The following is a 26,576-nucleotide window of genomic DNA, read 5'->3' as shown; positions in this document are numbered from 1 at the left end:
TGGATTTGTATGCAGCCCCTATCGGAGGACTCGGGGCGGCTCACAGCATATACAAAAAAAACAGAAAACATAATAAATAATCCAATTAATAATACAGTAAAACAATCCTTAAAATTCTAATTTAAAAAAGCTATCTTTACCATTCATTCAACAATCATATTAAAAACATTCATTGGGCAGGGGGGAAGATCTATCCCCCGGGCCTATACAATTTATGTATGGTATGTTTGTATGTATGTCTGATTAATAATGGGGTTTTTAAAATGTTTTTAAATTATTAGATTTGTTATGAATTGTTCTATTGCTGTTGTGAGCCGCCCCAAGTCTACGGAGAGGGGCGGCATACAAATCTAATTAATAAATAAATAAATAAATACATACATACATACATACATACATACATACATACATACATACCCAGGCCTGGCGGCAAAGATAAGTTTTTAAACTCTTTCGGAAGGCAAGGAGGGTGGGGGGAGTGCGAATCTCCGGGGGGAGCTGATTCCAGAGGGCCCAGGGCCCCCAGAGAAGGCTCTTCCCCTAGGTCCCGCCAGCCGGCATTGTTTGGTCGATGGGACTAAGGAGACCAACTCTGTGGGACCTCACTGGTCGCTGGGATTCGTGCGGCAGAAGGCGGTCTCGGAGTTAGTCTGGTCCTATGCCATGTAGGGCTTTATAGGTCATAACCAACACTTTGAATTATGAATTAATGGCACTGATGGTGTTATTTGGATAATGAAACATCTATAAGGAAATAGCCAAGTTCAGAGAGCACCCAAGACTCCATAGCTACCTGAGCTACATAACAATATAATCTTACCCGCAATTAGGAAACAAAATATATTTGTGCCCATGAAATCTAAAGCATTGAATATGAAGCATTGCATAGAACTGGTATCTTCTGTAGTTTTCTGTAGTATACTTCTGCAGTTCTCAGAAAGGTATTTTAGACATTAGGACAATGTTTCTTGTTTCTTATTCCTTTTAATAAACTCATTTGAGGTACATAATCCTGATATTTGGTTAGTACTGGAAACACGGGAATTTCTTTTTTGGAGAATTTACTAAAACATCTCTATTCTTATATCTTTCACTGTTACTGCACAAAAATTGTTTTTCTTCAAAAGGTGTCAAGCTCCTCAATTTGAACAGTAAAGAAGAATCTGGAGGTTTTTCCTATTTCTATCATTCACTAGCTACTTATAGATGCATGAAAGAATTCATGGAAATTACGGATTATTGGTAACAAGCAAGCTTCCAAAATTACTTGTTAGAGAATAATGCAAATTAGGAATCCAGGCTCAAATGTTTACATTATGCTTTCTATGATAATTTAAATTCCTAGTGACTGTAAACTGTTACCACTCGCAGAATAAGTTAAATAGGAGAAATCAGGAAGTGTGTACTATCAAACTAGCTCATTACCAATAAGATGGTTTTCCAATAATTTTTGCTTTCTAATTCAGTTTTTATCTTTAATGGCAAACATAACTGAGCACATGAAACTTGCTTTTTGAAAACAGGTGCACAGCTTCCTTCCACTCAATATCCTCCAGATGTATCAGATTAAAATTTCTAGAGTTTTGAGGCATGTGGGATTTCCTGATAATCTGGATAATGCCAGACTGAAGCAAGCAAAGGCTGTGATTTTTGAAATAATCATTTGAGGATCAATATTATATAAAGGAAAAAACAGTGACTGTGTATTTGGTTAAGACATTGAAGAAAAAAATCTAATATGCTTACCACTACTACTTCCTCTTTTTGTTCTCCTTTTTCTTCTTCATCGTCATTACTTCCTGTCTCGCCGCCATCTTCATCATCACTGCTGGAGGATTCCAAGATTTCACGCATGTCCATCTTCCAATTAGAAGGAACAGTTTTCCAATGGAAGAATGAGCTTGCCTCTTGTACCCCTTAGGAGGAAAATTACCCATCAAGGTATTCGGAATAAATTACATTCATAATTTATCATTAATTGACTGTTGCAAGATGTCTGGATATTGGACTATCCAGGCTATCGGTCCATCAAAATTTTTGCCTCTCTGAACATATAATGTGGCAATATTTAATTCCTGTGGCAAAACAAAGCTACACCTTGTCAAGTGAACTTTCTTTATAAAACACCTCTGAAATAATGATCATGTATTCTTGTGTAAAATAACATATATGGTAGCAGTGACCTAACATTTTGTTATGATACTGTAAATTTAACATGCACAACTATATTTCAGAATTCTATGCTTCAGTTATATTGCTTCTTGGAATCACAATTGAATAGAGCAATAACAGGGCAGTCAATAACCATTAGGCATTACTTTCAATTGCATCTTTCTTTATGCTAAGAACATCATATGGCAATTAAATGCATGCAGCACAATGAATTAACTTAATAATCTAATTAACAAATATTAACATTTACCTTTACTGGAAGGCAGCTCTGAGTTTGTAAAACCTAATTCTTCAATGTCCTTTCTTGCTACTGAATAACTGCAATAAAATTAATTATTTACATTATGTTTGTCCTAAAAAGTTGATTTACTTCATTTCTCTTTCCTTTTATGCTGTTACTTGTATTGTCAATGTTAAAAAATTCTCTCCTCTATAGAGAACTACTATCTCAATGTTTAACATTTAGAAAGATTATGTTCTCATATACAATATTAAACACATTTTGAAAGATTTAGTTTGACATCTATCAAAACATTTTAATGAAATACCTGCTCCCATCAATTACAGCAGCACTTTACTTTCCATGAAGATCCAGCTGCTTGCGCTTTGCTTTCAGTAATTCTTGAAGAATGAACTGTTTCTCCTGATGTGAATGTGTCCATCTCTATTCTCACTTATCTTTATTTTCTTTTGGTCATTTTTACTTTTCTACCCTTTTAGAGCTTTTTTTTAACCATGTATAAACTTGTATCTTTTCTACAGAAATTGAGATTACAACTGCAACAACATAGAATAACGTTTAAAAACAAATCAATTAATGAAATTTATTAATCATAAGGGCTGATGTTGAATGAGTGTAGACATGGTCACATTCACATTACATGGCACCCAAGTGACATTTTTGGCAATGGCGTTTGAACCTATTTTCCCTTTTCACGGACTTCATGTATTCTCCTGATCTTGTCTGTTCATGTTTAGCCATTATTTAACTGGTGCTAATAATCATATCTTGTAAGCTGTCTAGAATGTGACTGAATTGTGATACAAGCTAACTAATACATAACTAAAGCAATCTCATTGCTTTTTCATGATTGTCCCTACTTTATATAATATATTCCACACAGCAATACAGAAAGCCCTATCCCTCTTGGTCTTCTGGAAGGCCACTAAAATCTGGCTCATTACCAAAGCACAGAGATAAATTGGTGGAGTCTATAGAGAGTTGTTGGAACCCCTGATTGAGGCAGAATTTTTTCTTTAGTTTTTATTTGTTTTTATTGCTATGAGCACAGAATTGTTTAAAGATGGTAAAAGGTAAAGGTAAAGGTTCCCCTGCACATGCGTGCTAGTTGTTTCCCGTTCTAGGGGGAAGTGCTCATCTCCATTTCTAAGCCAAAGAGCCAGTGATGTCCGAAGACGTCTCTGGTCATGTGGCAGGCATGACTAAACACTGAAGGTGCCTGGAGTGCTGTTATCTTCCCAGCAAAGCGGTCCCTATTTTTTCTACTTGCATTTTTTATGTGCTTTTGAACTGCTAAGTTGGCAGAAGCTGGGGCAAGTAAACAGGAGGTCACTTCATTACGCAGCATTAGGGATTTGAACTGCTGAACTGCCAACCTTCTGATCGACAAGCTCAGGGTCTTAACCAATGAGCCATTGTATCCCTTGTTTAAAGATAGACAGTCATTCAAATATTTTAAAATAAATATCTTTAAATTTTACTAGTTTGGCTTGCCTTCCTTCTAAGACAACATTAGGTCAGGCCCTAAAAGAATAGACAACAAAACATAGACCTGTATTCAAATTCTGATTTTGCCATAGATTTAATGGTGGCTTTGATTACGCCAATATCCAAAAGTTTGAAAACTTGCTTGACAAAAATGTTGCTGCATATGCTGATTGTAAAAGTGATAAAACACTGTAAGGTCTGCAAAGAGACCATTATGTGAAAGTATTGTCTACAACAAGGTATCTTCAAATATATGGATATCTATTGTATATGTCTGGTATTTCTGCTAGATTAATCTGAGGCATATGCTATACTTCTAAATTGCCAAAAACGTAGGTTCCATCAAGGTTTATCTAGGACTATATTTTGACTTAAATGTCAGTTGGACTGTACGATAAAGTACACAAGTGGAATGGAGAAGAAAAATGAATTATTAGAGTGGCCGTTCTTCTGAATCATGCTTTGTAATTTTACACATAGCATGTAATTGTTAATTGTCATCAACAATTAAGACTTCCAAAATGTACTTGCTGCAGGATCATCTCTAATGTAAAACAAATAAATAGTTCCCTATTAAATACTTTTAAGTTGCTTCTTCCTGGTTTCTGCTTCTAAGTTAAAAATCAGTATATAGTTATAATATATATTTTTTATAATATATAAACTATCAATATATACATATACACATATGTATATGTACTCTCTCACACACACACTTTCTCACCACTATATATAGGAATGTTGTCTAAAATTTACTCACAATTTGGAATCTGCAAAAGAACGAACTAAACACTGGTCCTTTTTCACTAAAATGTCATCACTGCAGCTGGGGGATAAGACCTGGGGTTTCAAGTAAAACACATTAGATTGAACAGTGTTTTCCATCTTCCATTAGTTTAAAATAAAACAGCTTATGTAAACAAGGTTCCAACTATGTTATGGCATCTCTTAGGTGCAACACTTAAGTAATCACCATGAAGGAAGATAATTTTTTCTCCTTTCTTTAGAGATCATCCAGTAAATTATAATAGTTAACATGAAATTTAGGACAATATGTATATCATAGTATTTATACTCAAATGAAACTCTTTAATGCTATATACAGTGATCCCTCGAGTATCGCGAGGGTTACGTTCCAAGACCCCTCGCGATAATCGATTTTTCGCGATATAGTGGTGCGGAAGTAAAAACACAATCTGCGCATGCGCACCCTTTTTCCATGGCCGCGCATGCGCAGATGGTGGAGCGACGAAAGTTCGGAGGCTGGCAATGGTTGTTTTTCATGCCGGCCACCCCCCCAGCGCCTCCGGGCTCCTCGCCGCTACCCCCCGCCCGCCCGATTCGCCCCTCTCACCGGCTTTCTTGGGGCACGAGTCCTCCTTCAGCAGCGCTTGCGGCAACGGCTTCTCGGCTTTTAGAATGCCTGCCTCCTTCCTTCCTTCTCTCCCTCCCTCCCTCCTTCCTTCCCTCCCTCCTTCCCTCCTTCCCTCCCTCCTTCCTTCCCTCCTTCCTTCCTTCTCTCCCTCCCTCCCTCCTTCCTTCCTTCCGTCAGTTTGGTGATGACGCGTGACATCATCGGCCGGGAAAAACCGTGGTGTAGAAAAAAAACCGCGGACGTATTTTTAATTTATTATTTTTTGAAAAATCGTGGTATAGCCGTTTCGCGAAGATCGAGATCGCGAAAATCGAGGGATCACTGTAAACACAGTAATTGCCTTATGAATTTAACAGTGAAATGAAATCTGATCTAGTGCCACTCTCTTGTAGTTAAAGGAAAGATGTGGAAGTGGGGGAGTCAGTTAACATCCAATTCTAGCCACAATATTAGACTTACTGTCAATAATAAATTTTATTGCTTTCTCTGAAAGATAGGGTTTATATACCGGGTATTTAAATGATGAAAAAAATGGCCCTTGAAGAAAAAATGTGGAGAAGGCAGAATAGCATTGGATGTAACAGATAAGACTGAGTTGTCTCAGGATGTGATGCAAATCCATATGTAGTTCTAACAAAATATATATAAAGTACCTGTATGTATATCTATCCTACAGACAAGCTTCATTTAGCTTTAGAATATACTAATTACACAATCCATGATTAGTTGTGTCATTCTGTCAGATATATTTCCTGATTCCCTAATCTGAGTAACAGAATGAGCATGGGCAGGCAAAACAACAAAGGAAAAAACCACACAGTGGGAAAAGGAGCAGCTTCCCCACTGGCTGCTTATAGAAAGCAGTCAGTATAAGCAGTCAGTATAAGTTTCTGCTTATAGAAAGCAGTCAGACATTTTATTGGAAATCATTATCAAATTTGTGGCAATGCTGCAGAAGCCACAAGTTTATGAACACACAGGTGTGAAGATCTTTGATATTATTTCAATTGCACAAAAGTAATGTAATAGGCCCTACATTTTGTATACATTGTTTAAATTAGTGGCATTTGAGATTTCTTGGTTTGAGAAATTGGAGATATACTGCACCATTTTGGGCTAATTGAAGATAACACACAAAAGAAGTTTAGTAGTGTGCAAGTAAGATTTAAGCATTAATATTTTAACAATAATACAATTAAATTGAAATAGTTCTCAGGCTTATTTTTGCCATTAACACATCTCGAGTATTTAATCTTGAAGAAATTTCTCATATAAGACAGAAATAATAAATATGTAAATAGAATTATGGAAAAGTAGGCATTAAAATGAGTCATTCAGACCACCATTATAGGAACTGAGTTTGCCATGGCATATTATTATTATTATTATTATTATTATTATTATTATTATTATTATTTATTAGATTTGTATGCCGCCCCTCTCCGCAGATTTGCAAAGAAGCAGCTATGGATTCCCTTCCTTATTGTGCAGGTGGAAACATCTATCAGGGTTTTTATCAAGCAGATAATTCAGCTTTCAGTGAGTAGTATCTTAATATCATTTGAGTTGTATTGTGAGGAGATTGTATAATTCTTTGAGGACAGTACCATTTGGATTCATCCTTTTAAGCAATAATTATCTACCTATTCCACTGTTTTGATTGTATTTGATGTACCTCCCCACAAAGCAAAATAAGATCTTTGGATTTGCTTGTGCAAGAAAACAGCAAATAAATTTAGCAAATAATCGAAATAAAAATAAATATTAAATCTCTCATCTGCTTGGCTTTTAAGCATCTTTAAAACATCTACCCAGCCAATTCTCACTCCTTTTTTCTTGATAAGTTCTCCATTATCATAAAAGAAACAGTGACATGGACTTGGTTTGCAAAATCATTGGAACAGACTGATTTTTAAAAGGATCTGCCAGTGTCCAGTGTTCTGTATTCAGCCTGCTAGAAAATAATATTGGGAAGTTTCTGCATAACTTCTTAGGAACTATCCTGAGATCCTAACATATGCCTATTATTTAACATCCCTATTAAAAGAAAGAGATCCAAACTCAATGCCTCATTTGCTGATAACATCAATAATACACTATTCAATGACCTCTTCATGGAATGGCTTTTGAAGGCAGTCCAAAAATAGTGACTGGTTCAGAACGTAGCAACATGGCTATTGAGTTATACTTCTCGCAGCTTCCACGGAGGCTGACTATTCTCTGACTCAAATCTAAGAAGCTCATATTATTATGTAATGCTTTACCTGGTGTAAGGTCAAGCTATTTACAAGATGGTTTACTCCCATATAACCCATTCATGCTCTCAGATTAACAACAGAAGCAATTATTCAATTGTCAGAATTAGGGGGGGGGGGATGTCTTAGAGCAGTTGCACTGTAATCTTATGTTGCAGGACATTACTATTAGTTCATTGCCATGAACATAACTCTCTTTGGTTGCCCTTAACATTCTGTGTCCGCCTATCTCTGGAAGGAGAAGGGGCAAGTTAGGTTGACCCTCCTTAGATGACTGATGAACCCTGTTGGCTTCCAGATGGAGTTTGGGATTTTTTTGACCGCCTGTCAAGCAGTTCAGCTGATGCCTTGGCTATAGCCTATAATAGGCATGTGATTGGGCCATATTGCTCCTATACAAACTCTCTTCTGAAGAGCTCCAGTAGGTGAAACACCAGAAAGAAAAACTGGTCTGTCTTTGGAGAAAGACAAAGAGTGGATCCAAATATCACTATTTCTCTGTCGTTATAGTAGCTGCTGTTAATCTATATATTGGTGATAGATGGATCACAGAATCATCTGCAGGATCTAGGTAAGGAATACAGTAATCAATTAATCTGGCAGAGCAGACAAAATCATTAAGAATTGATTAACCTTGACTAGGCAAGTCAGAATTGCTAGTCAAGTAGCTCAGGCAGACTTTGTGTGGTTATCTAGACTGAATCTTATTCTTTGAGTTGCACCCAAAGAAGTAGATAAATCCTATGTCTGTTAGCTCAGCCCCTTATTTGTTAGATCCTTGCCCCTCCTAGATTATTAAAGCAGCCTGAAAGGTGACCACAGTTTGGCTTCATGAGATTATAACAGCCTATTTGAGAGGGAATGGTCCCGCCAATAGTATGTCTCCTCTTCTTCAGTGGGGTTTCAAACCAGGGTATGATATGCAAAAAGCACTAGCATTATTTTTGAAAGAGGGTGGGACATCTATTATAGTTTTCCTTGATCTCTCAACAACTTTGACACTGTTAACCACTATCCTTCTGGGACTAGCTGCAGGCATTTAGGAGTAGCACTGTGCTTCATTGGTTCTACCTTTCTTTCCTTCCTTCCTTCCTTCCTTCCTTCCTTCCTTCCTTCCTTATTTATTTATTTATTTATTTGACTTATATGCTGCCCCTCTCTATGGACTCGGGGTGGCTCACAACATTTTGATAAAAAGATATAATATAAAACATTTCTAAGCCAATTTATTTTATTTATTTATTAATCAGATTTGTATGCCGCCCCTCTCCGCAGACTCGGGGCGGCTCACAGCAATCGCCATACAATGTAAACAAATCCAATATTTAAATTAATTTTAAAACACCACAAGTTAAAACCAATCATACACACTAGCATACCATACATAAATTTTATAAGCCTAGGGGGAAGGAACATGTCAATTCCCCCATGCCTGACGACAGAGGTGGGTTTTAAGGAGCTTACGAAAGGCTAGGAGGGTGGGGGCAACTCTGATATCTGGGGGGAGTTGATTCCAAAGGGTCGGGGCCGCCACAGAGAAGGCTCTTCCCCTGGGTCCCGCCAAACGACATTGTTTAGTTGACGGGACCCGGAGAACAATTAATAAAATAATTACTTTTTAAAAAATTGTCTTAAAACTAGTCATTAAAAAAAACCCCAACCTTAATGGTTGGTTCTAGTTGATGCTCCCAAATAGGAAATACAACTAGATGAGCTAATTCTACTTTATTGTAAAGCTTCATGAACAGAATCTTGCAAGCCTGAACATACAAATTTCACCACTGTTTTGGTATTCATGTTGCTGTTTCCTGCTGGGTGATCCTGGTGAGGTTCACCAAGCAGAATGTATAGACTACTTAGCTATGACAGAGTCACATTGCCCAGGGGTACACCATAATGAAGAGACTAGTCTACGTTGTTTTAGGAGTGGGCAACTTCTAACCTAGATCTGTTCAATTTAGTGTCTGACCCAGTACAATGCCCCTTCGGCATTGATCTCCCAAGGAAAATCTGCACAACACTCAACCAGATCCGTGACAAGTGCCAATTACTGGAAATATAAATGGAGGCTGATTGATAATTTTTAACTGTGATTGTAGGACATCCGACAAACATTACATCATATTGCAACGGAATGTCCCCTCAGAAGGTTCCCTGGATCTCTGCATGAAATATATTATCTAGAGGCTAAATGACCTATATATCCGGTCACAAGTTTAGTCACTTCAGTAAACTGCTAATTTTATTCATAATAATTTAATTTAATAATAATAATTTATTAGATTTGTATGCCGCCCCTCTCCGAAGACTCGGGGCGGCTCACAACAATAATAAAACAATATTACAATGAAACAAATCTAATATTAAAAACATATAAAACATACACACATACCAAACATGAAATATAAAAGCCTGGCGGAGGTGTCTCAGTTTCCCCATGCCTGGTGATACAGGTGGGTCTTAAGTAATTTGACTCATACTGTGTTATTAAAAAAATTCATTCTGGTGTCTTATATTTTGATACATATTTTAAATTTTGTTTCTGTGAATGCTATGCTCCTTTTTGCTACACCATGCAAAATAAAAATAAAACCACTACTTTTAGAAAGATAGAAACATAGAAGACTAACGGCAGAAAAAGACCTCATGGTCCATCTAGTCTGCCCTTATACTATTTCCTGTATTTTATCTTACAATGGATATATGTTTATCCCAGGCATGTTTAAATTCAAACTTTTAACAGCTCATTCAATTGCAGTGGATTATTTCTAGTTTCCTCCTCTGAGCATTAAGCCACTGGGGACTCCACCATAGGAAAGATTTATTCTTATCTCTCAAGGTCATTCTCATTTGTGGTTGTACACTAAACACCTCTAATAAGTATTTTTCAACCTTGGCAACTTTAAGATGTCTGGGCTTCAATACTTGGCTGAGAAACTCTTGTCAGTTGAATTTCATACATTTTAAAGTTGCCAAATACTGATCTACACGAGCCACTGGGACAGGTCAGTTAACAATACAGTATTATTAATATGCTGTTAATACCTAGCTGTGCATCTTGATCCTGGTCTGCAGGGGTGAAGCTATTGATTATTGATCCAGTGTCTGGAGGCTATTTGAATCTGGATGAGGTGAAACAAACTTTGGCTTAACAACCCTGAGTCACAGTGGCTGTTTGGACCCGTGGGGTTGGAGATGTTACCATTATTGGTTTTTAATGGAGCTGCATGTCCCCAATTGAGATTGGTGAACAACCTGAGAGCCTTTCTGCACTTATAGCTATTGCTTTAATTGTGGCAGTTGTGACTAGGAATGCTTTGTACAGATTTATCTGGTATGGCAGCTGTGCTCTTTCTTCAATGTGTATTTGGGGGAGGGCTATTTCATTTTATTGCATTGTTTTAAGACAGTTTTAGTCTGGGTGGCATGTATGCTTTTATATTTTATTTATTTTTATGGGGGTTTGGGGGCCAGGGGGGTTGTACACTACCCAGAGTTCACTAGAGTTGGAGAGCTATAACAAATTTGAATAAATATAATTGCCTATATTCTACTTCCTGGTATATTTACATATTTGTTTAGGCCTATCGTTGCAACTTTATTTGGTGTTTTATATCTGTCATCCATTCACTGGATGGCTGCCCATCTCACACGTGACTCCTGTTTTAATACTGATGATAGGGATGTTTTACTGTACTATATAAAGAGAATGGACAGCATATAAATCAGAGGTACAGAACTGATTTCTATAGAATACCACCATTTTTGTTAGATTTCTCTCCTGTTTTTCTATGCAAGAGCTCACAAAAAAAATTACAATTCCATCCTCGCATTTTAGCTACAACAACGCTTTGAGGTAGATTATAAGGCAGAAGATGGTGGCCCAGAGTCATTCTGGGGCAAAGGTTAGATTTAAATCTGGGTCTCTTTGCTGCCAGTCCAACACCTTAGTAGAGTATATAATTATAGATAATATATCTAAATATAAATTTATAGGCATGTTCAAATTAAAACTAGGAGTCGAAACATTTGATATACTCTGGGACAGCTGACATGAAAATATTATTACTATAAAGCTATTCTATAAATTACATAAATTCTAAATAATGGGTAATAGCTTTTTTGCTATACAGAAAAGTACAAACTTAAAAGTGAAGCATTGTGCTCCCAAGATGCAAATATCATGAAATTGGAGGAAAATATTATTTTGATGTTATTCTTAAGACTTTTAAATTCTTACTTACCAAAGCTGGATACCATTCTCCCTTTTCAGTACTGGATACCACACTGACAATTTTACCAAGCAATTCATCATTGAGACGTCTCTTATCTTCCTCTTCCTCTTCACTAGTTTCTTCCTCTTTTTCATCTTCATTGCTAAAAGAATTAGGCATATAAATATTTACACTATCAGAATGTGAAAGTATTATTAAAAAGGAGACTAACCTCATCATAGCTATTGGTTCTTGGAAATTTGTGGGAAACAATTCAGCAAATGCTAGAATGTTTAAAAGTAGCATCAGCAGAAATTCTGAGGTTAATTTACAAATGTGTATGGAGATTCTCGACCATCCAGGTCATAATTATCCCAAAGATGCTTTTTTCAACAGGCAAGGAAAAAACCAAGGAAGTCCTGTTGCCTTTTGAAAAAGCACCTTCGAAATCATTTACAAATATTTATATAAGGAAATAATGAGATGAGAAATCAGAATCACTGGATTTATGTGCTTCTACCCATATGTTGAAGTATGAGGTTTTGATTTAGAGCAGATTTCAATGTCCAGAATTCTCCAGCTGGAATGCTTGCCAGAGAATTCTCAGAGTTGAATTTCACACATCTCAAAGTTGCTTAGGTGGAGAAATACTGATCTGGAGTATCTAAAGGCTGCTCTGTTGTTACATTTAGGAATATGTCTACCTACCCAAATTGTTCATTGTTTATCTCTTTCTTAAAACAATGGAATATGCAAATTAGAAACATGCATAGAGAAATAATAAACATTCCCTTGCTCTAAGGAAAACTAAAATCATAATTACATATATAGTGCACACTATATCAATGCAACATTTTGTGCATAATTCCTATATAGTATTTCCAAACACTGAATAGCAATATTTATTGGAAATCCTGCCCTCTGGTCGCTTTTGTCTTCCATCATATTTTAAGTCTTTCACAGAACAAGGGACTAGAAAATGCATTTCTAAGTTACCCTAGCATAGATATCTAAATTTGTAAGAAATGCAGGAAGACATCTCCTGTTGTTTAGGACGGTGATTTTCAACCTTTTTTGAGCCATGGCACATTTTTTACATTTACAAAATCCTGGGGCACACCACCAACCAAAATGACACAAAATGACACCCTAAGACACTCTCCTTTCTTTTTCCATCCCTATCTCCCCCCCCCCCTTGTGTCTGTGTGTATACACACTCTTGAACCAATTCCAAAAACAGGTGAGGGCTGGGGTTTTTTTCTTTCTTATTCTTTGGGTGCTTTTTATCATATGCTTTAAATCAAGAGTCACTTCTCTCTCTCTCTTTCCTCTCATTCTCTGTCTCAATCATTTTCTCATTTCCCTCTTTTCCTCCCCTTTTTGCTCATTTCTCTCTCTCTCTTCCTTCCTCTCCTTTTCTCTCTCTCTTTCTTTCTTCCTCTCTCTTCCTTTCTCTCTCCTTCTCTCTCTCTCTCTTTCTTTCTTTCTATCACTCTTTCTTTCTCTTTCTCTTTCTCTCTCTCTCTCTCTTGCTTTCTTTCTCTCTCTCTCTCACCAAAAAGTTGTGAGACCAGAACCTGAGCTTCCTTCTTCGCGGCACACCTGACCATGTCTCGCGGCACACTGGTTGAAAAACACTGGTTTAGGACATGCATGCTTTTTTTGCATCCAAAAAAGACACGGAGCTCTCTCTTTCTTTACCACCCCAGGAGTTGGTCTACAGATTGTAAACAACTGGCCTAGGGCTGCAACTTCCTCCTCCGAGTCCAAAGTATTATCAACTAATTCTATAACAATTAGGCACATTTTAAACAAGTAGCTTTATTGTTTGCACCAACCTGACCCTCCTCCTTTACTTGACAGATATAATAAAAAGTAGACCAGCAGCCTGTGCAAAAGTCTAAAGTTCAATTCCCCAAATTGTCAAGTACATTTGTATAAGATTTGGACAATTACTTTATCTCATCCCGGACAAAGAAAAGAAAACAATAACAAAAATATGGCATTGTAAAAGTTACTCACACAGGAAGAGACGACCTTCTTCCTCTGTTAGATTTCTTTCCAATTACAGGTGTTCCAAAGTGCTCTGGATTAGTTAGTGGCAGTTGGTCGAGTGTCTAAGGAAGGAAATCAGGAAAGAGTTTGCTGATTTTCCAATATAAAGTGAAATAGCATTTTGAAAAACAACAACTGTAAAATCTTACCTCACTTTCAGCAAAGTGCCTCTCCCCCTTCAAACACAGTGAGGTCCGTCTCAATGTCCTCTCATCGCCGTCATCAAAAACTAAACAGAACCAGAACTATTAATTACATAGTAAAGTATTTTCTAAATAAAACTAAACATAAAGTATAAATTATTCCAGTAAACAGGATTCCTTGTTTCAAGCGTTATTTCAGCACACATGGAAGAATTAGAACACCTACCATCAAAGTGTGTAAGATGCAACAGTTTTGTAAGCAAAGGCACCCTCAATCATAATCTTTCTCTTTAAAAGATATTTCCTGTGTATCCTGCTCTTTCACTACTTTATCTTTCCTACTCAAGACACAGTCTTCATCTGCTTGATTTTACTAAGACTGCAACATTTGGGGAAACTTCATTTTCTACAGAAAAAAAAACATTTTTATGATGTTGAACTGTTTCTTGGCTTGCTGTTTGTAACCATGAACAGCCAAATATGGGTATCATACATCCATATTAAAATTTTGCTCAGCAAACAAGTAGTACAATATAGAAGTGCTACACAGAGAGAGTTGGAGGGAGGGAGAGCACAAATAACTATGTACCGGTAATGCATCAGACATGTGGACTTTTATTTCAAAATTGGCTTGGAATTATGGAATCAAAATTGAAGACATCTGGATTTCAAGAGCTATTATTCTAATCTTGATCATATTCTGTCATACGTTTACACACCCTCTGTGAAAGTTTGAGTAACAAAGAGCAGCCTTCCTAAATCAGATATTTCACAGTACAGTATTACTAAAACAACACAGGACACTCGGTTGAGGTAGATAATAGTAAAACTGACAAGATAAATACATGACCTTGCATACATGCAATGATATATGTTCTTCTCATACTGATAAACATTTTTGCTGATCTGTATGCTAGATTTTTTTTTTAGAAAAGTGGAATATAAATGATACAATCCTAATCCCCATTGCTTAATGGGAAAGGGAACAGAGCTGAATCTGTATCTTTCTGCTTTATACTGTAAATAACTATTTGCTCCTTTCCTTTTTAAATTTTTGCATGTCTTTGCCACTGAATGTAATTACTGTAGTTGTTCAAAAAAATTACATAAATGAATCCAGAGCTTTAATTTGTATCCTAAATGTAGACATCCAACCTATAAACTCCATTGTGAAAAAGTAATTATTCTTTTAAATTTAATAAATGCTGCATCACTTTTACATGCAATAATTGAAATCAAACATTCTTGTAGCTCAAGATGGATCTCTCCTATCACTGTGCAAGAGCTTAAGCCCATTCCTCAACTAAGCAACTCCATGTATTTATCTTGTCACTTAATACTTAAATTGTTTAGTTCAGATTTTTTTATATTAAAATGTCTATGGGATTTTAACTTAGCCATTCATAAACAGGGAAAATGCTGTTCTCTTTCTCTAAATGAGTTGTCTGAATTTTTGGGAGCAAGTACAATTATTATTTCATACCAGCCTATCATAGATTAGATGATTTTATGAAATAAATGGCATAAATTAAGGATATTTTCTTCCACAAACCCTCCCTTAACATATGTATGACCCATAGGAAGCACTGCTAATATTCAGTGCCAAAAGTATACTGGAACTCAAAAATCTGAAAGGGGATTAATATATTTATGGTTAGTTCCATAAAAACTTCCTTTTATTGCCACCTTCTAGTATAAACGGTTAGCCATAAATTCATCACAGTTACACAATAACAACTTCAAATGAGCAGGCCTAAGCACACTGGAAAAAGGAAGCCAGGATTTTATAAAATACATCAAATTCTACTTATTCTTTTAGCTAAATAATCCTTTCTATTTTAAATCTCCTTAATTAAAGTCAGCCCCTTTTCAAGAATATAGCTGTCCTTAAAAACATACCATCAAGAAACTGTTAAAATAAAGACACCAAAACCGAGAATTATCTGACCAGTGTACTCCTGTTTTATTATCTTACAATGTTATAATGCCCATACAAACATTTGTAGTTAAGCTCCAGAGGGATCTCAAGTTTATTTCACCTTTGAAGAAATGTTGTGAATAGGTTGCAAGCTTAGACTGGACACTGAACTTAATGATTTACTACTTAATCTCCTTAAAACCAAGACACTATCTACCAGAGATAGCCTAATACTGTGAGGTAAGATACCACCTCTCTGAATCCATATTTCTGTTGTAAAAAAAACACCCATTTCCTACAAATGCAATTTTGGCTATATTCTGATTAGAATTACAGCATTGCAATCAGGTTGTAAAATATCAAATGGGCAGAAAATTATTCTATCTGGCAATACAAGTTCATGCTTTCGTCAATTCTGCCATCTCTTTAGAGTTGCAATCCCGTATGTGCTAAAATAATAACAAGCACTGCACGTATATACTAAACACACAGAATTATGTAGTCCAAGAAAACCATGTCCTTTTTGGAAGACAAATGTTCAAATCTTCACGTGGAGGGGTTTTTTTTTGTAATGTTGTGAAATTCAAATGTAAGCTGCATCCAATAATGCAGTGTTTCCCAACCTTGGCAACTTGAAGATATCTGGACTTCAACTCCCAGAATTCCCCAGCCAGCATTTGCTGGCTGGGGAATTCTGGGAGTTGAAGTCCAAATATCTTCAAGTTGCCAAGGTTGGGAAACACTGCAATAATGAACATGAATGTCCTGATCCACATTGTTTCTATGCACCTATATTCACAGACAAAATTGCTATCTTCATATAATCTATTCTCAGAGGTGGCCTGCTGCCCATTTGGACATGTGGACATGCTCAGGTGAACCGGCAGTTCCAACCACTGGCTCCCTCCCCCCCCCCCCCCCGCGTTATCCCATTTCTGGCTCGCCCACCCCGCTCATGCTGCCCAGCTGATTTCTGTGCCTTGCACACTCTACTCACCATGGCTGCCCGAGAAGGTGTGCTAGAAACTGAGCACATGAAACTTCTATGTGTTTGAAGCCATGCACAAGCACAGAAGGTGCACTCTCACATTTTTGGTTCTGCACTAGATTACATTATGGGCAGCCCATCTCTGTCTATTCTCCTTGTCTCAAAATACAATCCCGTGTATATAATCCATGGAGTAAATTCTACAGAGCTCAGAGAGGCTTATCTCTAAATAGGATTCTTTATACATCTTTTTTAATTAGCCTCTTAAATCTCTTAACAATATCTGCTATGAGAAATTTTACAGCAAAGTGAAAGAAAGATGAAAATAGACTAAAAAGAAAGATGAAATCGTACAAGCGAAGAAAAAGAGGATCATACATACAATAATAAAAAAAGAGAAATGAAAAAAGAAGCATGTAGAAATTAGCAGAAAAAGGTGAAGATGCCTAGCTTTTAGCATGACATACTACCCAGTGGTTTATTGCTGGCCTTCAGTATGTTGGTTGATTGAACCAAGAACTTACAATATATCCCCTTGCCTGCTTACCACCCACTGAGCTTATTGGCTTAGTAGCAAAATTCTACCAATTGCTTGTGAGCAACTTTAATTGTCTTTGCCTTGACCAAAAAAGATACCTAGCCTTTAGGTACCACGATGTAATGAGCAAATATAATTACAAATATAACAAAACTATAATCAAGTGGGAGCCTCAGTGCTACCATACAACCAATTTTATAATTTCAAAATTGGCTAAAAGCCAATTTTAATTTTTACTTGTACAATCAAAAAGGCTAAATTTTAGTATCTCCATAGTGTCATCCATAACTCTTGAATTAAACAGTTTTAGAATGTTAAATGTATTTTTCCAGGAACCAATATCAGTTAAAACACCAAGTTTATTAAGTATTTGGAAACCAAGTGAAAGATGCAAATTACAGATAAAGTGTTTTACAGATAAAGATAGGAACACTGTTTTACAAGTTGTCGACAGATAGTTACATGAGTTTAGAACAAAAGCAGCATTTAACATGAAAGCTAACCAAAAACTCTTTAAAATTTTGTCATGCTTTTTGCCTATAAAATGGTCTACAGTCATTAACGGTCACAGGGTCTTCATACAATTAAAACTGTCTTAACAATCAGCCTTATCACTGCTCCATTTAACACAGTGTTTCCTACTAAAATGTCAACTATCTCTGGCTGTTGATCATGCTATCTGGTGGGGGGTGGGGGGATCTATTTTAAAACAAATCAGTCTCCCCGCTTCTAGTCAAAGTATTGTGCTGTTAAAATGGGAAGTTCCTGCTAGAATCACTGAAGATACATTAATAATGTTAGATTAATTTTATCAAGTTATTTCTGTTTTTGTAAAGAGTCGGTATATATTAAATTCAGAATAATTTTCATTTCAGAGAGATAATAAAAACATCTTGGAAAGGTGTAAGAGAGAACTATTAATAGAAAAGATTGGAGTGTGAATTTTCTCCAAATATAATGTGCATGATAATGTTTGTGACTCAGTGATTGCTCTATTCTGTATATTATCAAGAAAGTTTTCCATGTAAATATCCATACAATGCTGATTTCCATAATTTTATGAATATTTAAAGTAAATGTTATTTTAGCTTCTGAAATAATTTCTGGGGGACAGTACTATGAAGCCAAAGAGATCAAAACTTCACATATTCAACAATACATTGTAAAAGCAATTCTTGTGTATTGGAGGATCAATGTTTTATTTGAAATGTCTAGAAATATACATAGTTACTGAAACTCATAACGAAATGTATCACTTCTTTTGATTCTAGAGTAAATATAAAAAAGACTAAGATAATTGTTTAATGTTTGCATGTTTTGCCTGAAATTTATCAGAGTTTCACATTTTCATACCAATATTACAAGATGTACATGTACATTATCTTAAGTGTTCTATTTTAGTAACACTAAAATTTAATATTGTTTTTTTTATTTCACAAACAAAAACTTCTAAGAGATATATAACATTTTTGAGAATTTGGAAAACAGATGAACAATTTTGCATGGAAAAATATTGAAAATATTTCTTTGTTTTCAACTTTTATGTGCTGCTAAGTTTATTTACAGATGGCCTAAGTGACAGTACAAGAACACTGTTCATATTTAGAAAGCAGGTAGAAAAATTTAATGATAGAATCACTGTGTCCATTATAAATATTTTGAATGTATTAAAGATGTTTTAAATAATAGGTTTATTATTATTTATTTATTTATTTATTACTTAGATTTGTATGCCGCCCCTCTCCGGAGACTCGGGGCGGCATACAAATCTTATTAGATTCAGAAAGTTATTTTAATGTATGTAATGAATCAATGGAGTTTAATGCAATACTAACAGTAGACACATATAAAACCTATCATACCATTTCCCTTCCAAACTATCCCCAACACAGAATCATCTTCCAACAAACCACCAGTTCATTCCCAGAAAATGTTCTCCCAAAAATAGCGCTTCAGATTTTTCTTCTCCATTCCATGGCCACTTCGAGTCTTTGGAGAGGGGTGCCATAGAAATCCAATAACTAACTAGCTAACTAGCTAACTAACTAACTAACTAACTAACTAACTAACTAAATAAATAAATAAATAAATAAATAAATGTAGATGTTATCCATTCTTATTTTTAATTACTGATAATGTAACTGATGCTGGAGGTTTCAAATTTAATGAAAGATTTGAGCCTTGCTTCTTTTGTCCAAAGTATGTTAAGATTGCACCACTTATTCTCCTGAAATTAAATGCTTTAAACAAACCCAGCAGTAGTAGCATATTTGAGAAAGTATTCTTTCTCAAATATGCTACTGCACCATATTTGACCATAGAAAATGTCTCTGAGTAAACATAAAAAGTAGGTAATTATTCATGAGAAAATAAGATGTGCAGTGTAGAAAAGAATTTGAATGTATCTCGGTGCAAGAAAATTAGTCTTTAGTAATAAAAAATAAAGTAAAATAATACTTACCCACGGTATACCAGCTGGCATCTGTCAATTTACTGATGATAGCTTCTTGAAAGGTTCCATCAGGCATCTTGGTTTCAACAACTGCACCAGCCTAAAATAATGATGTTTATATTTAATGTACTATCACAGATTTTTTTTAAAATTTACATAAGTAAAGTATTTCATTAGCAAAGTAGTAATTCTAGAACACTGTATTTTCTTCACGTGAAAACTGTATACAGGTCAGGAAGCACAGCCAAATAGAACATATCAAAACAGACTGACTCCAGGTTAGCAAAGAACTGAAACAAACCTGTATACTTTCCCATTATTTATTCAATAAATTTGCTGAAAATATATCAAAAGAAGTTAGATTTTTTTTTAAATGGACTTAACTTTAAAACTTGGAGGAAACAACATTAATAACCTGTGCCATGCTAATAGCACTGATTTGATTGCTAGAAATGCAAATGATCTGTAAAATTTAGTAATGGGGATTGAGCACAGTGAAACAGATGGAAACGAAGATTAAATATGAAGGAAACCTAACTAAAGGCAACAGATACAGCAAACAGGCATACAAGACAAGTAATACACTGAAATGCTGCATTGCTTCTGCCCCCACACTCACAAGTGCTGCCCAAACCTATAATGACAATTTTCTCAGATTAAAACTTGGAGTCACACTTTAACATACTTTTCAAACTGGCAGAACTCCATGCTGCTTAAAATAAGAAAGCTCCATCAATATGGTCCATCAGCATCTGTCCTCGTCTCTTCCCATTTAGTCATGGCTAAAGGACTGATAAATTCTGGACAACACAACTAGTGTATTATCAATTTATTAACATATTATTTCAATCATCTTACCCTCTTTATTATGTCATCAATAGAAGCAGTATTGGCAAATTAATCTTGTGCCTACCACTTGAATCAGTCCAGTGAGTTAATTTCATATATTAGCTCATTTTCTCATAGCCCTTTCAAATTGACTCCCAGCAATAAAATCAGATTTTTAAAAAATCAACAGTAAAGCATTAATAATAATAATAATAATAATTTATTAGATTTGTATGCCGCCCCTCTCCGAAGACTCGGGGCGGCTCACAACAAGCGATAAAACAATATTGTACAGGCACAAATCTAATATTAAGAAAAAACTAAAAAACCCTATCAATTAAAAACCAAAATAACAACCCAAATCCCCAGTCTAAAGAATATTAGCTAAATTTAAAACTTTTGATTTCAATACAAGTATACAAGTATATTATAATATACAAGTATATTATCAAAGCTGAAGCTATACTATTTAATGTAGAAATTGTCTCCTGAATGAAATTGTTACATGAATATGTGTATCTAAATAAATTCTAATGTTCTCTATTAGTAATTTCTTTCCTGTTATTAAAATAGTGATACTCTCTTTTACAATATCTGAATTAAAAACACATGCATGTTTCGTGGAGCCAATATCAAATCAATAACTACATAGTTTTATTTCAGTCATCCTGCATAATTTTTAAATTTTTATCAGTATAACTGAAGAAAGATGTTATATACATACCCTCAAAGGTCCTTTCACCTGATCATCTTGTACCAATTGTGTTGAATTATCTTGCTTTAAAATCACCTAAATATTTTGAAAGAAATGTCAAAGAATTATACTTGTATAATATTAAAAATTATATGCATAATTTAAATTTTGCTGAAACTCAGTCTGAAACAGAAATCTGTTTACAGGACATTGCCAATGTAGAAGGGGGAAATAACCATCACTACAGGCTAAAGTTAGTGAAAATAATTTATCTTCTTCAACAGGAGATTTCAAGCACAGAGGTCTATTTAAGAAATGCAGTTTGCCATGGAAAGAGAAAAATCAGACTTTCCCTATCTTTACCAGTGTGCAACTTACAATTTCCTTACAAATAAGAGTGTCTTACAGTGTATGTCAACCTACCAGCATGTACAAAATAAACTTTAATGTAAAATTGGAGCTTGAGCAGTTTGAGTAATTGTATTTAATAGTTTGCCAAACTATCAAATAAGTGAAAACACACTTCACTCTTATCAGAATGCCTATCAAATAAGTGAGAAAGCATGTTTAATCTTAACCAAAATTTGTCAAATACAGCTATATCCCACAAATTGTTTGCCAAACTAACAGAACAAACTGTAAGCCTCTATCAAAAGTAATGTTAGTGAATTCAATGAGTCTGACCTTAAAGGAATATGAGCATAGAATTTTAATTTATAATTAATCTAAATCAGATGACACTTTAGCAGACCATCATTAAAAACCTCATATTTAATACAAGTGGGCTATTAATTCAGATATTCTTTCCTTTGAAATGCCTGAACAAGTAAAACAACTAGGCCTTTCATTCTTTATTCTGAGAAAAATTGCAGATGACATCTATTATACACATTAACTAGGAATTATGAATCTGCTCAATGTTGTAAATTTATAATATATAAGGAAATACATCTATAATTTCAAGGTAACATACCAGTTTTACAAAGTTTTCTAATTTTAGTTCTAGTTTCTAGTTTTCTAACAAACAAATTAATAATTATTAGGGTAGCATATTCTTTGTATGTTCGGTTAATAGTTTCTCAGAGAAAATTATACTGTGAAAACATGGTTGCCATGAAAAACTATTTAAACTAGACAAAAAATATCTAGACAAATTTATTGCCAGAATTTGCACAAGAAAGGTTAGAATGTTCCTTAATGGTCCTTAAACCCTGGTTAGCATTTCTTCTTACCTTAACTTTCACTAATCTTTTCACTGTCTTAATTTTTGCCTCACAGAAAGCACCCCGATATTTGGCACTAACATCAGTCCCCACTGTTAGGTAGGCAGGCTCATCTGCTGCCTGAAGAAAAAGTGAAAAAATCAGTAAAAACAAAGCTGAACTGACAGAAAAGTTTAGATATGCTTCTTAGATTTTAGGACTCTTAGTCCAGTTTTGCCATAAGTAATAGAGCACATCAAAAGTCCTACTTTTTAAAAAAAGACATACGGTATGTTTATATCTCGCACACAGTATTACCTATGTCATAATTCGTAATAAAGTAATGTTATAGATGCTGGTATAATAGCTCATACAAAAGAAAGTCCCACTCCTTAAGACTAAGGAAATTTGCACTGGACTGCAAGCTTGATCCTACAGTCAGAATGGAAGTCATTAAAACATGTCTAATGAATGAATGGCATACTGTTAAAAAACAACATAGTAACATTTATACCACAATAACAAATGTTCTGCCAGAAATCTTAAACACTGAATACTATCTTCACATTGGGAAAACCTATACACCTATCTTCTTCAATTGTATATGTTGAATGATATCAAGTCCACACTTATAGCAATCAAAATAGACAAGTAGCATTAAAAAAAAACAAAGAATTTATCAATTGTGAGCATAAACAGAGTCTTACTTCTCTCTCCAACCCAACAGGAAAGGTATATTTTCAATATACTGTAGAATTTATGTTTCTATTTCTATAAGCAAATAATCTGTAATAGATAAACTTTGACATTGTTTGGGGTTCTGGAAAGAACTGAAGACATGGCTTTGTAATTTTGTCTGTTGTTCACATAAATATGGTGTGCAGCATGCAAAATGACTGTAATCTTAGTGAAATTAACTGTGTTCTCTTGGTGACTACCCTTTTTTTAAGAAAATAGTTTTCATTGTTTTTAATAGTTTTTGTTGTTGCATATTTGGATATTTTTGTATTGCATCAATAAACACAATTTTAATATTGTAAATTGCCCAGTCATGTGAGGCAGACAGTTCAATTGCACAATTACACAAACTTAATGAAAGAAATTTCAGCCCTGCTACTTATTTTATTACTAAATGTGTAATTTGTAAATACAGCAAAATTTGTACATTTTAAAGATGCAGAAACACAGAAAAACTAGTGCAATGAACCAAAGTCCAACATGTTTCTGCATTCTTAAATTCTAATTGCTTTAGTCAAATGCTGACATGTCCTTTAATTATTTTTTTTACCTTACAAGGGGAATGAAGGGTTTATCCTCCAGGTTTTAGGACCCATTTTCCCAAGTACAACTTATCTACTAATTTTTGAGAACTTCACAGAAAAGACAGTGATGTCCAAGATGAAAGAGTCGATTCTCCAAGTTTTGACAGCTCAATGTTGCCACAGCAAGTCAGGATGTGAATGGAATACAATGACATCCTTTTTATGTTTTCGTTTTAAAGCAAGCAAAATACAGTATTACATCCTCAAGTAGCAAATAAAGAGGAACAGGTAAGGCAGGGAAAGCTTTCGCACACTCTAAAACAGACATGGAGATTTACCTTCATATTTGAAGGTTATTTGAGGGATTCCAGCTCAAAGCGTTTTGTGTACCACAGTTGAAGAAAATCTGGAAGCAAAGGGGAAAAGATTACTGTTATCAGATTCATCAATTTTAAAGAAAGATCAAGGACCTCTGAATAAGAGAATCACCTAGGAAAATTGTAGTCAGCCATTAAAAACGCTGACTTTTGGTGCTATAAACAGCAATCTGTAAAAGTCTAGAATGTTCATGTCAGCATAACTTGCATCTGAAAAATAAGAAAAAAGGGCTGTAAAGAATTACATATGTCTTTTTCAGTTCTGTTAGAAGAGGAATGGATGGTACTACATTCGGCCTTAGTTTCCTCTTGCTCATCTCCACTTCCTCTGTATCAATCATCACTGTTGCTCCCTCTTTCTTGCAACCTGTTAGGAAAATAAAGGAACTCCATATACGTGCAAAATATAAATAATATAGGCGAGATTTCTCAGATAATAGGTGAAAAATTTCACCTAATTGCACCTGTCATTCACCATGTCTGAATCTGAAACCAAGATATTAGCTATGCAAATAAAGATTAAGGTCATAGGCCAGTCTACTATACAGATCGACTTTCAAACTATTTCTAATCATATTTTAGTTAAAAGTATATATGGAATGGGAGTTATTATCACGTTTACATGGGACTGCAGCAGTCTCTCAAAGTGGTGCCTTTTTTTCAATGTGTGATAATAATTTAAGCCCTTTAAATAAAGTCTCTCATTCCTTTCTGGTAGCAGCAGCTTCCCTCAAATGATTCAAGGCCTTTCCTCCCAGTTCCCCATATGGTGTTGTCTAGTGGTCTGGACTCTTTTCATATAAAACATACATTTCATGTGCCATTTTCAAAAAGTATATCTCCTCCTCCATTACAGGACATTTGTTTTTACTTTATTCTATACTCACCACAGAGAGAAACGTCCACCCCCCCCCATCCCACAAACCTTTCTCGAAGCACAAAAAAAAAATTCAGCATCCTGTACAACAGGATCCCAACAAACAACTCCTTCAGTTCGCCCTCGAGGCTTCTCTCCTGCCCCCACCCCAGCAGCTACTCCTGGAAGCCCCCAGTCCCACTTTCTGACTGTAAATGGTGGGCTGAGAAGAAGGACCCGAGTGAAAGAGGAAGGAGTGGAAGCAGGGCTAAGTTGGCGAGGAAAACCCAGAGACAAGAAGAGGAGGGCTAATAAGAGGACAGGGCGAAGGTGGAGGGAAGGAAACCTGCTAAAGAAAAAGCCAAGGCAGCCCCCCCCCCCCAACCAAGCGAGCCCAGCCTGTGGGCATGTGGTCCGAGGAGGAAGAGGAGGCAGCGGAGAGAAGCAACATCCCACCCGGACCATCTTTCTAAGTGAGGAAAGAGACCGGACTAGTTTATTCCCAAAAGGGGGGGGGCATAAATTACGTCCCCCCACCACTACACATTTCGCCACCCCTCCCTTGCGGTTGGGAAACACCCCCCCCCCAACCCCACCTCAGCCAACCTTCCAAGGCGAGGAAGAGGCTTTGCATCCCTTCTTCCTTCCCCGAGTAACCGCGAGTTCCGTCTCCTTGGCCGCCCTCGGACTGAGGACGGGTGCCCGGCCCGGCCCCCCTCTCCCAACTCCACGGCTTCACTCCCAGTCCCCTCCCTTCCCCCGTCCTCCCCGCTCTCACCACCCGCTTGCCAGCCCCTCTCAAACTCACTGCTGAGTGCAGTCCACGGCGGCAGGTTTCCCCTCGCCCGGCGTAGATGCCCGGCCGGAGACACTGTACCGACCCCCCGGCAGAAACAAGCCGCGACAGCAAGCGGCCAAAGAGGAGGAGGAGGAGGGCGACAACGACGACAGCAGCGGCGGCGGCAGCAGCAGCAATAGGGGCTGTCCCGCCTTGCTCCGCCTTCTCTTCTTCCCCGCCCCCCCTGGGCAGCCCGGGCTCGGCGGCTCCCACTCACTCACTCACTGACGGACCGAGTGTCACTCTTTTTTTTTCTCAGCCCAGCGCTGCTCTCTCTCCCCGCCAACCCCAAATAACAAGCTGTTGAGCAAGTGGGGGCGCTGCGCTGCCCTCCCATTGGCTCCTCCTTCCTTCCCCCCTCCTCGCGCGCGCGCCCCCCTCCGCACGCTTGACGCTCGAGGGGGGGGCTCGCCCCTCCCTCATTGGGCCTGCCGCCTTTCATTGGACTGCGGAAGAGGTTCTCGGAGAAGGCGATTGGGCGAGAGGGGCCAGGCTTTTTTTTTTTAAGAGAGCGAAAAGGGGAAGCGACTTCTTATTGGCTTAAAATCGTAGAGCGGCCAAGCCTTGTTGGACGTCCGGACTTTAAAAGGGAGTGAAGTCGAAAGCTTCTGCCGCTCCCTCCCTCCCTCTCTCGTTCTTTTGCATCTGATTGGAAATAAGTGAGGGTTGGGTTTTTTTAA

At 36.5% G+C, this 26,576-nt stretch overlaps 1 protein-coding gene across 6 annotated transcripts in view; it reads right to left on the bottom strand.

Moving 5' to 3' along the window:
- ARID4A (AT-rich interaction domain 4A) overlaps window positions 1-26,547 on the bottom strand; it is a 60,961-nt gene extending 34,414 nt beyond the window's left edge. For 2 of the 6 annotated variants that reach the window (XM_070750071.1, XM_070750113.1), the window contains exons 1-11: window positions 25,867-26,455; window positions 24,164-24,231; window positions 22,594-22,704; window positions 21,392-21,457; window positions 19,849-19,939; window positions 13,950-14,029; window positions 13,768-13,862; window positions 11,776-11,908; window positions 4,662-4,741; window positions 2,423-2,490; window positions 1,747-1,916 (exon numbers count right to left, since the gene is read on the bottom strand). In XM_070750071.1, coding sequence (XP_070606172.1) covers window positions 1,747-1,916; window positions 2,423-2,490; window positions 4,662-4,741; window positions 11,776-11,908; window positions 13,768-13,862; window positions 13,950-14,029; window positions 19,849-19,939; window positions 21,392-21,457; window positions 22,594-22,704; window positions 24,164-24,169 — 900 coding nt within the window. In that variant the 5' untranslated portion in view covers window positions 24,170-24,231; window positions 25,867-26,455. Of the gene's footprint in view, window positions 1-1,746; window positions 1,917-2,422; window positions 2,491-4,661; window positions 4,742-11,775; window positions 11,909-13,767; window positions 13,863-13,949; window positions 14,030-19,848; window positions 19,940-21,391; window positions 21,458-22,593; window positions 22,705-24,163; window positions 24,232-24,314; window positions 24,570-25,866 lie in introns of all 6 variants that reach the window. The other 4 variants (XM_070750079.1, XM_070750098.1, XM_070750088.1 and 1 more) reach the window with 4 other exon arrangements.
- Window positions 26,548-26,576: the final 29 nt, after the last annotated feature.

This window comes from Erythrolamprus reginae, chromosome 1 (genome assembly GCF_031021105.1).
Source record: "Erythrolamprus reginae isolate rEryReg1 chromosome 1, rEryReg1.hap1, whole genome shotgun sequence".
Taxonomy (NCBI): Eukaryota; Metazoa; Chordata; class Lepidosauria; order Squamata; family Dipsadidae; genus Erythrolamprus; species Erythrolamprus reginae.
The sequence above is the reverse complement of the archived record's forward strand: the minus strand, read 5'-3'. Positions and strand labels throughout refer to the sequence as shown.